Here is an 11,913-nt window from a genome sequence, read left to right as displayed (position 1 = left end):
AGAGGGGAAGGAGAGAGAGGAAGGGGGGAAGAGAGGACAGGAGAAAGAAGAAAGGGAAAAGGAGAGGAAGAAAAGGGAGGGGAAAGAGGAGCAGAAGAGAAGATTAGAAGGGGGGAAGAAGAGAGGAGTGGGGGAAAGGAATAGGAAGTAGGAAAGAGAAGGAGAGGAAGAACGAAGAAAGTAGGAGGAGAAAGAGGAAGGAAAAGAAGGGGAGGAGAAGAAGAAAGGTTGGAGTAAAGGTAAAGAGCAGCCCCGAAAAATAAAAATGAAAAATGAAAGTTAAAAGATAAGATGAATGAAAAATGATGGATAAATGACTGTACATGTAAATGTGTTTGAAAAATAAAAATAAAAAACTTTTTTGGGAAAAAAAAACTGGTGGTGATGCCAAAGAAAGCAGGGCAGAGATTTCTGATGCCCCCTTTCTCACCCATTTCCTTCCGCTTCGTCATCTCCTAAGGACCAAAGTAACATGGCCAAGGCCACGAATCTCAGGTGGGGCCCTTTGCTATCCCACAGGGTGGTTGGGAGGACGAGCCGGATATACGCACAGAGCTTGCGTGTGGTCTGGAAGAAGAACTAGCGGAAGATGGTTTTTGTAGAAGTAGTGATAAAGGAAATCACATTTCCGTTCCGCATCAGTTTTGCGCCCACCCTTCCTCACCTCTGCAGATCTGATGCTCACTTGGTGCAGAAGCGGAAGCCTTTGCAAGCCGCTTGCCGTCTTCCACAGAAGGGAGGCCACCCTGGGCCCTGCCTGCCCCCCACCAGGGAGCAAAGGTGGCTGGTGCCCATTTCCGGGCAGGTTGGAGAGAGACCACAACCCAGATAGGAAGGAGCCAACCAAGGAGGCTGCTTCTCTCTCTTGTAGCAACTGTGAACTTAACTGAAAAACCACGAGGCGGTTTAGGCATGACTCTTCCGCCAGCCCTTAGTTGCCGTTCCCCTCTAAGACCTCCGTGGCCTTGGGGAGTTTTGGGTAACCAAGCAGGGACCCCACCACTTCAGAAGTAAAGAGCAGGAATAAGCACCCTCTAACATCATTAAAGTGACAATAAGTAATGCAGTTTCATAGAATTGTTCCCCATTTTTAATAATGTCCCATCCTTCTGGTACATGAAAAATGACCGACGTCGTCCTTCTGGCCCAGAAGCCGGTTGTCAAACTGATTGGCTCGGATTGTCACAGCTGCCACAAATTGCAACAGCAGCTCAGTGGAGTTTTTGGTGGTGGTCCTCTAGGGAATTCCTGGTTGATTTTGCAAAAGGATTATGGCTTGCTATAATCTGGGTTTTTCACATTGGGCGGTAGGCACGAGAGGAAGGCCTTGTCAGTTATGGCACAGCAGGGAGATTAAATGTGATGATCCTACTATCCAAGTTCTATTATTCTGAGATCTTTCTTCCACCCCCCACCCCCATTTGCAGGTCTTTTCTCCCCATTTCATTCCTGGCTGAGAAACTCAGGTGGAGCACTTGCAATCTCACAGGGCTCTTGTGAAGCTAAGCGGGAGAGGCATGCAAGATTGTGCGAGATCTCGAAAGAAGAACAAGAAGTTGAAGATGGGGTGGGGGGTTTTTTAGAAGCGATAAAGGAAATGACATTTCCGTTCGGTCGTTCGAGCTCCATCCCTCCCTTCTTCGTCGGTTGCAGATCTAAAGTGCAGATCTGCCAGTCACGCCCGAGCTGCTCGATCCTTGACTTCTTCTCACCAAAAGTGCAGTTGTGGGGAGGGCCCTTCTCCATTTCTCCGGCTGGTCCTCTCACAACACAGCCTGGCTGAGCAAGGTGGGCCAAGCTGCTCCCGAGCTCATTGGAGATGCCCGATTGCCTTCCGAGGCCCTGGCTGGTCAGTGGTCCCCCATAAGAATTCAGTGAGGAGGCCTGCGTGTTTTATTTCCTCCTCTAATCACAACGGAGGGATAAAGCTTGGCCATCAAGTCTACCACTGTCTTGGGGTGTGAGGAGAAACAGTCTAGTTGGGAAGCCTTACAAGGAGAGGTCTAGGCTGTAGAATCCCTTCAGGACAAGGCCCAAACCATCCCCCCAAAACCATATTTATCTCCACCCTCACCTTCTTTCCAAATTATTATAAGAAGATGGTTGTGTCCTTCTCATGGGTCACATCCCCAAAATAGAGGGGGCCAGGGAAAAGAAGGGAATGTGCCTAGTAGAAGAGTTCAAGTTGACTTGATTAACATTTAATTACTCCCAGAGTATTTCATCGTTTTCCCCTTCTGTGGGGTTCACACAACTCTCGAAGCTGAAATTGTGCAACAGAGTCTCAAAAGGACAACCTGGGTGTGTTCTCCACACCCTATGCTATGCGGCTGCACAGAAGCTAACATGCATTACAGGGAAACCCACAAAAACCACCCTTCCCCCGGTAGCTAAATCAGGAAAAGAGAGGAAACCGCTTTTGGTAATACAGGTATCTATTTTATTAAAAAAGTTACAAACAGCTGGACTGTAGGGCTGTCTTACAAAATAAGAATGAATGAAATTGGAAGGGCGAGGAGAAAGGGGGGGGGAAATGGCGGTTCACCTTTACAAAGCATTTGATCATCGTCCTAGTTTTGCAACTTGCCAAATTTCCAGACTTTTCTTTAAACTTTTCCCCAAGAAAAGAGGTACAGTACATTTGATACACTGAATTAAATCGCGAGAACATTCAGGCAGAAGAGGGATGCCAGGAAGGAGATGCCACTGGAAAGGAATCGCTCCCGACAACGGCTGGGTTTGGGCACCTGGATGGCTACCCCACCCACCCACCCACCGGAACACCGTCTGGCTTCCCATTGTGCCATGTGGAGAAAGAGGCATTTGAAGCGGGGAGAACCAGAGTCCTTCCTCTTCCTCTGATTAATCACCTGGGATCTTGGCCCAAAAGACTTCCATGATTCAGCCAGGGCAGTGGGACAAATGCACCAGCGCCTTCTCGGCTGGACCAGAAGAGGCCTTGTGCAGCTCCAGAGTTCTTCTGGAATCCAGGGCCTGAAGCAAAGCGGGCGGGGAGGCCGACAGCTCAAAGGCTGCCTGGATTTGAACCTTGCAATACACTTAACGACTGGGAAGGCCGCCTCTTTTAAATGGCCAGCCCTCCCCACCCCACCCCCGGTTCCAAACTGCGCTGAAGCAGCAGCCCAGGTCAGATGCCAAACTCTTTGCCGTTCCCAACTCCAACTGAGAAAGAATTGGAATTTTATTTTCTTTTTTTAAAAAAAGGTCAACCAACTGAGAATTTTAAGAAGTTAACGCAATGTGTTTACCACTGAAGAACTAAGGTACAGTCAACTGTGTGAATTCTGCATTCCCTTGGCACGTCTTGATACTTGGCCAACGTAAAGAGCACTGCAAAACGGGGTTTTACGCTTGGAGATTTCTATTAAAGTGCAGGCCTAACCTTTTACTTCACTGCAAATGTTGAATCGAGAGATCAAAACTCTGGGAAGACTCGGGTTGAAGGCCCAGCATGCTAGTGCCAACTGCCAACCCAGCTAGATTTAAGGATGAAATTTGGTCAACACTTAAAAAGTTTTGGGCTGCTACGGAAGTTGATTAGCTGTACGGTCAAAGGGCTTCAGGTGGGCTTTTAAAACCTGGTGCAGGTTCATTCCCTGCCTGGAGTGGAGAAAAGACACTTTTTACACCAGTGCCAGGAAAAGGTCTACAACAGTTGCGGTGCTAACACTTCCACTAATGCTCTCTTCCTTCTGCTCAAAATCTCTGTTGCTCTTCCAAGACCACAATTAGTTAAATTGCCGTTTTGGGGGAGATACGGGCCAAGGATCGAATTTTTTTTTCCCCCTTTGCCAAAGTCACCTTAAATCCTATCGGGGAAATCTCAAGTTCAGGTTTGCTTTGGAACACAACCTAAGAAGACACACGGTCCGTTTGCCAAGAAAACTTGGCTTTTCAGCATTTGGAAGGTGAATGTAATAAAGCAGATGAACGAGTGATTTTCAACACAGCCTTTTCTTTCAAAAAAACCAAATCCAAATACTATATAACAACAGAGAACACACATACAAATTGCTGGATGCCTCCAGTCCCCACCGAAAAAGCTTTCCCATCAGGCCAACCACATGCCACCACAGCTGCTGAGAAAAGGGATGCCGCGTCCTCCCGTATCAGGCAATTCTTAAACATCCTTCTATGACACCATCACATGTAAACAGAATGTTTCAAAGTTCCAATCAATGACGTTTTAGAGGAGAAGAAATCTTGTTTTCTCTTTCTTTCTCTCTCTCTCTCTCTCTCTCTCTTTTGCAAATCAAGCACGGATGTGAGGTAATATACAGAAGTAACCATTTGTGTTTAAGGCTCACTTTTATTCTCCATTAATTTTTTTTTCTCTTAAAAAGGCATTTGAGTAGGTAATACTGAGTTTAAAGTTTAATAAATACAAGATTTAGAAATCAATTAAAGAAATAAAATAGTTTAAAATGAACTTTTTGCATATTAGCCATTAATAGGAACTTAGAAAGCTATTTAAAAAAAAAAAAACACCCCAAGAGATCAAGAACAGATTCCCAAATCAAATGGTAAACATGCTAAGTGTTTGTAGCAGGCCCGTTGCCTCCCCCTGGCTGCTCCCTTGCCTGTTTCACACCGGATGCCTGGAAAACGTGCTCTGAAGACCGAGACCAGGTTAAGCAAGGCTCAGTTCAGCAACCTGGGCTTAAAAAAGAGTTCTCCAATGCAGCATCTGTGCAAATTTCCTCTGAGTTTTATCTGTAAGAGAAAGAATTCTGTCAGGGAGCCCCAGGTCAGGGGTGGGTTCTACTTACCTTTACTACCAGTTTGCAATGCACGCACTTCTGCACATGCGCAGAAAGTCAATTATGACGTCTGGGTGGGTGGGCGGAGCCTCCAGCCTCTTTTACTACCGGTTCTAAAGAACCGGACAGAACCGGGATTAACCCACCACTGCCCCAGATCCTCCCAGGATCTGTTTTGATGGCATCACCGGGTACGAAGGTCTGATTTCCCGTCATCCCAAAAGAGTTTTATTTCTGACCTGCAGATTAATTTTTTTTACAGCTTTTCCTGGGGATCTGTGAGAGAGGACAACTTATTCCAAGCCACACAGAGATCCTGATTTATGAAAATGCAAGCAGAGCAGAGTAGTAGTAGTAGTAGTACTTCCCGCCACCCAAAAGTTAAATCCAATAGATCCCCAACCAGATTTCTTACACAATGCAGTTGGGAGGGAGGGGGAAAGCTTGGGACTAAATCTATTAGAGAAAGGGGTTATTTCCCTCCTGTTACACCTGAACAGTTTGATGCTTTGAGGAGCTGATGAGGCTCTCCAGGTGACCTTTGTCACTCTACCATTTCAAAAGAGGGCAGCTACATGGTTACAGGAACAGGGAGAAACTGAGATGGAAGCTATTCAGCCTCTCAAGAGGCAGAAGGCTGCAGATTATTGGGAAAAATTAAGTCATTGCTTCCCTTTTCTTTCGTTTCATGCAACCCGTGTGGTTGCAACACGACTTCATTTGCTGATCATGTCTGCAGCCCCCGGAAAATTCAAGGGCAGCTGACCCATGACCACACTTTCACAACCTCCCGTTCCATTAGAGCTAAGAGGCTGCTTCAGGTTAAGAAGTGGGCGTTGCCATTGAACCGTTAGCTTTCCCCCTTCTTCAAATGAAACAAAGCGATTTGCATTATTTCAGAATAGCTTGCAGGAGAAAATTGGCCTTGCAAGAAAAAATCAACATTTATTTACAAGGAGTCAGGGAAGGATCAACTATAGCGGGCCTATACAGATGCACCGTAGATAGTAAACACCGTATTTTTTGGAGTATAAGACACTCCGGACTATAAGACGCCATCTACCTTTTTTGGTGAGGAAAACAAGAAAAAGAAATCTGCCTCTGCTTCATAGCTTGATTAGCACAAGAAAAAAAACCCTGCTCCCAGCAATTTACCTCCTTGCAGCAAGCAGCAGAGCCCCCCTCAAAACAGCTGAGAGCAAAACAGCTGAGAGTCGGGAGGCCCATCCAATCAACTTGTGCTAATTAGGCTGTGCTGAAGCTGAAATGGGCTGTTTCTTCTTGCTGCTTGCTGCTAGGAGGCAGAGGCCAAAGGGTGGGGGCCAATGGGTGGGCAGGGCTACATTCGGTGTATAAGACGCACCTAAACTTTCACCCCCTTTTAGGGGGGAAAAAGGTGTGTCTTAACTCTGAAAAATACGGGTACTCGGAATAAGTTAAGTTGCCAAGCAAGAGTAAGAATTCTGAAAAGAGGTGGCTAATAATTAACCAATGGAACAGAAGCTGCCTCCAGAAGTCATGGGAGCTCCATCAATGGAGGTTTTTAAGAAGAGACTGGACAGTCCCTTGTCTGAGATGGTACAGGGTCTTCCTGCTTGAGCAAGGGGCTGGAGTAGAAGACCTCCAAGGTCCCTTCCAGCTCTATTCTGATTCTAATAGAAAAGCCCCTTATTATCTCACAATAGCACTTTCTCTACCAAAGACTGGGGAAGATGGCTTGTGAGGGTTCCGTGTTGAGCCAGGAGGATTTAAGGCAGGTTTTTTTAACTGTTTGCCCTGCTACTTGGCGAATCCACCATGTTTGTTGAGACCAAGCACTGCAACGTAACCAATCCTGGCTTCAGAATTGTTTTGGAAACAGGGTGGAAGAAAAGTCCAAGAAGTCCAAGAGAGGTGCTGCCAGCTCAATCACAACCAATTCGCAAAAAGGCTCCTGTCTGGTGTGTTTTGTTAGAGGCGTCCAGCAAAGTTAACACTGGCAGATTCTGGCTCTCTGTACTCAGGTAGCAAGGGAACCCAAGCGCAGGACCCATCAGCCACCAACTTAGCCAGGGAGCCAAAGGGCTGCTCTTCTCTTCAACAATGGACCTACTCCTGGCATTGCTGCATGGAACAGCCCAATCCCTGACCCAGAGGCTCTTTTGGAAAGGAGGGAGGGGAGGGGGCACTTACCTGCTCTGCATGGCCATGATGGAGAGTTTGCTTTCTCCCTCACTGGACAACACAAGTTGTACAACACTGCTCTTGCTTTTCAGGCAGGGATGCATAGTTCATTTGTCGCACAATCTCGGCAAAGAGTTCATCCACCATGGTCTTGCTCTTGGCAGAAGTCTCCATGAAGGGGCAGCCCCACTCCTGGGCCAGAGCTCGGCCTTCCGCTGACAAAACCTCCCTCTCCGATTCCAGGTCGACTTTATTCCCCACCAGGATGAGAGGAACCTTTTCGTATCGCTTCACACGGACTATTTGGTCCCTCATCGGCTTGATGTCCTGGGGAAGAAGGGAAAATGGGTGAATGCTCTCCAAAATTCGAGGGGTGGTGCAAGAGCAAAATGGGGGGGGGGCTTCACCACGTCTGCAATGCTAACACACTGGGCCAAAGAGCATGGAGTCCCCCCACCCTCAGTAGGTCCCAAAAGACAGTTTAAGACAGCAACATTTACTATAAAATATTCTAATAGAAGAGAATATTTGTAGCTCAGGGTTGAACAACGGGGACTTTGGTCCTCTCAGAGCTTGGTGTTCTTCTTGCAGACCTTTCGTGACCCAGCTAGGGAACATCATCAGTTCTACTCTCAAAAAGAAACATACATCCTACTATCCAAAAGAAATCGGTATAAAGTAATAGGATGAAGCCAGGCTGAAAGAGAAGAGGGGCTGCTCTGACCTGCAAGGTTGGAATTTGGGGTTCGTCAACCCACACATGGTGGGGGTTGGAGGTCACAAGGGCATCAAGAAGTGCCTCCCCCTCAGGGCCCCAGAAGCTGGAGCCTTTCCTCCCAGTCTAAGATGGAGGGGGACCATTGCGGCTTCTCCTGGCTCCTTCTGTTGAAGCCAAAGTGGAGAAGATCCCACCAAGGAACCGGGGAAGCTGATGCTGGTCCCAGCCCTTGGAGTCTCCCCAGTCACTTTGGGCAGGGCCAGGCGAGAGGCCTTGGGTTAACCCAGATCCCAGGAAGGGGGTGGGGGAGGCTTCATCTTCCCAGGTCCCCAAATGGGGCCCAGCCTTCCCCACTCGGGCTGGGGGGAGGGGAGAGGCCAGGCCCTTCCAGACAGGCCTGTGGAGGGCGGGGGGTGGGTGGGGAACGTGGGGGGGGGGGTGTCTAAGGCAGGCCGGGTAGGCTCAAACCCCCCCCACTCTTCCCCACCAGGACGGCCTAGCAGCCCCTCCCCGTCCGGAGGTGTAGGGGGCGTGTGTGTATGTATTGTGTGTGAGTGGGGGGGTGAACAGTGTGTGTGGGGGGGGTCTATCCCCAGGCAAGGCAGGCCGGGCAGTGTGTGAGAAGAGGGGTGTGTATTGTGTGAGGTGTGAGAGAGTGAATGTGTGTGTGTGAGGTGTTTGTGTGTATTGTGTGTGAGAGGTGTGTGAGAGAGAGGAGAGGGGTGTGTATTGTGTGTATTGTGGGTCTGTGTTGTGCGTGAGGGGGGGAGGGGCGAGGGCCCCCCCTGCTCCTCCCCCTCCCCTCCCTCCCCCTCCCTCACCTGGAAGCTCTGCTGGTTGACGAGGCTGTAGACCAGGATGAAGCCCTGGCCGTTCTTGATGTAGAGGTCGCGCATGGAGGCGAACTGCTCGGTGCCGGCCGTGTCCAGGATCTCCAGCACGGAGGGCGAGCAGTCCACCTCGATCTCCTTGCGGTAGAAGTCCTCGATGGTGGGGTCGTACTTCTCGATGAAGGTGCCCGTCACGAACTGCACCGTCAGCGCCGACTTGCCCACCCCGCCGCTGCCCAGCACCACCACCTTGTACTCCCTCATGGCCCCGCCACGGCCGCGGCGGCGGAGGGAGCGCTCCACGCGGCCTACCTCCCGCGCCTCGCCTCGCCTCGCCTCCACACGGCCCCAGGCCCGGCCGCCGCCTCAGCCGCCGCCGCCTCAGCCGCCTCACTCCATGGCCGGCCTGGGGAACCGCCCGCGCGGAAGAGTGCGGCAGCGCCGCTGATGACGCCACTTCCGGGCGCGGGGAGTGGTGGTGGAGCGCCGGAAGGGGGCAGCCCAATCGGAAGGAGCGCGCGGCGCCTGCGCCTTACCCGCCAAGCGGGGCCGCTCTAGCCCTCCGCTTGCTTCCCTGGAATGCCTCTCTCTCATGCCTGAACAAAAGGTTTCGCTGGCCGTCGGGGCGGGGCTTAGAGATGCGAGAAGGCGGCCGCTCCTTCCGGGGTGGAGTCGAAGAGCCTCCGATGAAAGGAAGTCATGGGGGGGGGGAAAGGAAAGAGGGATGGACACAGAGCGACGCCTTCAACAAACATAGAGAAGCAGCGGCCAGAGCGACTGTCTCGATTTTCCCCGGAAATGGTTTTTTTGGGAGGGGGGGGAAAACGGGCGGAAGGGAAGCTTAAAAGTGTAACGCGAGGCGGAAGAGCCGCGCTCAGCTGAGCCCAGCCTGTCACCTCCGGGCGGCCCGTTTGAAGGGAAGCGGGGGAAGAGCTCCTCGCAGGCCCAGAAAAAGAAAAAAAAAAAAGGAAAAAAAAAAAAAAGCAGGAGGAATGCTGGAAAGCTGAGCGGCGCCATCCCCGGGATGGGAGACCACGAGGAGATCCCAAGGCAACCCTCCAGCCTAGACCGAAAAAGCCTTTCCTAGTTTTTCCTTCCCACAGTGGGAAGCCTGGCCGTTGCATGGAGAGCCTCCCCCCCCACCACCACTTTCTTTTCCTCGGCATCGCTGCTCCTTTGCTGCCCTTCCCAAGAGGGAAACTGAGTCAGGCTGACCCTCCAGTGGCTGGACTGGACTGCTCTGCAACAGCCCAAGTGGGGATGAAGCCTCCCTTCCCCCCCCCCCATCGGTTCTCCAGTGGCCCCACAAGGCAGCAGCACATCCAGGGATTGTGAGGTCCCTTGGAGGGCTTTAAAACAATCTTCAGAACAAGGGACCGAGAGTGGCTGCTCCTGAAAATCCCCTTAATCCTGTTCCCTGCCTGTGTTTCTCTTCCATCCAGCTGGCCTGCTATAAACTGTATTATAATAATAATAATTTATTTATTTTGTTTTTTTATTTTTATTTTTTATTTTATTTATATGCCACCCTTCTCCGGAGACTCAGGGTGGCTTACAGTGCGTTAAGCAACAGCCTTCATACTTTTGTATATTTTATACAAAGTCAGCTTATTGCCCCCACAAACTGGGTCCTCATTTAACCTACCTTAGAAAGGATGGAAGGCTGAGTCAACCTTGAGCCTTGGAGAGATTCGAACCTGCAGAAATTGCAGGCAGCTGTGTTAATAACAGGGTGCTTAGACCGCTGTACTACCAAGGCTCCTCCTATATTATTATTATTATTATTAATAATAATAATAATAGACAGTATACACAGCAAACAGATGACCATGCTGGATTTCGTATCCCAAATCACTAGTGGAACACTTCCCAAGCATTTAGGACTGTGTGATGTATCGGCAGATTATGCGAGCAGATCCCAATAAAGTGGCTTTCTGCAGCTGACCAATGGTGATCTTGTCAGCGCCAATTGTTTTTAAATGCTTGCCTAGGTCTTTAGGCACAGCACCCAGCGTGCTGAGTACCACTGGGACCACCTGCACTGGTTTATGCCAGAGTCTCTGCAGTTCGATTCTCAAGTCCTGATATCTGATGACGTTTTCAAGTTGTTTCTCGTCGATCTGAAAAAGTCACCAAATATCAGGACTTGAGAATCAAGCTGTACTATTATTATTATTATTATTATTATTATTATTATTATTATTATTATTATTAAATGGTCATAACAATAAACATACCTGACACACCGGCTTCTTACTGTTTCCTCCTGAACATCCTGGCCTAAAGACTGGCCGCCATCACGACCTTAAATGCCTTGGACCAGATTCCTTGTTAAGCTGGGGGGATTTCTGAAAATATGCGACTCCTTTTTTTCCTCTCCATTCAGATTTGGTCCTCAACTTTGCTCTTAAGGGCTTAATAAAGCTCTTTTGTTCCTTGGTGGGGAAAAAAAGACTCTTGCTTTCACACACGCCCTCCAAAATAATACTTAAAAAACTGCTTTATGGAGGACAGGACCATAGGGCTGTTTGTAAATTACTGCAATAAGCTTATTGCCGTTACATCGTTGATGGGACTCCTTGAATGTTACCGGATGTTCCTCTTCAAAGGAAGTAGAAACGGTACAAATGATTCACTGGTATGTGTTATAAAGACATTTACAAAAGGCACAAGAGTTCCAGTCGGAACATGGAAACGCAGCAAGAGATTCACCGCTTCGTTTAACAGCAGTGAAATTTAAGAGTGTGCTGTTCTGCAGGAACAACATGGGGTGTGTTTTTTCTTAGTTGTGCAACTCAAATTATGCCTAATTTTTTCTTAGGGGGGCTTGGTCCCCTTGCTAAACTCCTGAAGAGGGGCCCCTTGGCCCAAATATTGTTCTGTCCGACAGCCACACAACGGAGCGTGCAGCATGTACAGCGAGAACATTTAGCGGGAGGAGAAATAAGCTTCAAGGAGGCCGAGGAAACAGTGTCCAGAATCCCATCTGGACAAGCTTATCGTGTAATTTTAGCCCTGACGCAAGCATGATAGTGACCAGGAAAGTTGAGGGAGGGGGGAGGAGGAAAGAGGGCTTCCGAGAGAGGAAAGGTTATGCTAACAGATTGTGGAGGTCACTTCAGTTCACCCTCTTAATGACTGCTTAGCCATGCAAGCAAAGCAAAGCAACGAAGGCGATAGGCTGCGCTGCAGAACCCCAGCACAGGCTTGGGAGTTAATTTTGGACGCCAGTGACCGAATGCGGATGTTAGGGGTCATGCATTGTTTGTCTCCAACCTCTGCCCCACTGTAGGACTAAAAACAGACAGGTTTTTTTTCCCTTTGGGGGCACCGCTGTGCAAAGTGCAGCTGCAAACACACACACCCCTCCTCCCTTTGCAAATGCATCCATCAGCTTGTCACAAGAGAATGGCTGGCTGGC

The 11,913-nt window shown here is 49.3% G+C and overlaps 1 protein-coding gene and 1 long non-coding RNA gene across 2 annotated transcripts; one reads left to right on the top strand and one right to left on the bottom strand.

Annotated features, from left to right (window-relative positions):
- Positions 1-2,417: 2,417 nt before the first annotated feature.
- RAP2C (RAP2C, member of RAS oncogene family) lies at positions 2,418-9,127 on the bottom strand. Its single transcript, XM_087877525.1, has 3 exons — positions 8,484-9,127; positions 6,954-7,271; positions 2,418-4,734 (listed from the first exon to the last, which is right to left on the bottom strand). The coding sequence occupies exons 1-2, from the start codon at positions 8,754-8,756 to the stop codon at positions 6,993-6,995; spliced, it is 552 nt and encodes a 183-aa protein (XP_087733651.1). The 5' UTR covers positions 8,757-9,127; the 3' UTR covers positions 2,418-4,734; positions 6,954-6,992.
- LOC148112242 (uncharacterized) lies at positions 4,909-7,587 on the top strand. The gene is made up of 2 exons (XR_015729677.1): positions 4,909-4,980; positions 7,536-7,587. It is a non-coding gene; the product is annotated as an uncharacterized LOC148112242 (long non-coding RNA).
- Positions 9,128-11,913: the final 2,786 nt, after the last annotated feature.

Source organism: Pantherophis guttatus, chromosome 12 (assembly GCF_059756535.1).
Source record: "Pantherophis guttatus breed Tessera chromosome 12, ASM5975653v1, whole genome shotgun sequence".
In the NCBI taxonomy this organism is placed as follows: domain Eukaryota; kingdom Metazoa; phylum Chordata; class Lepidosauria; order Squamata; family Colubridae; genus Pantherophis; species Pantherophis guttatus.
This window is presented reverse-complemented; position numbering and strand designations above follow the sequence as displayed.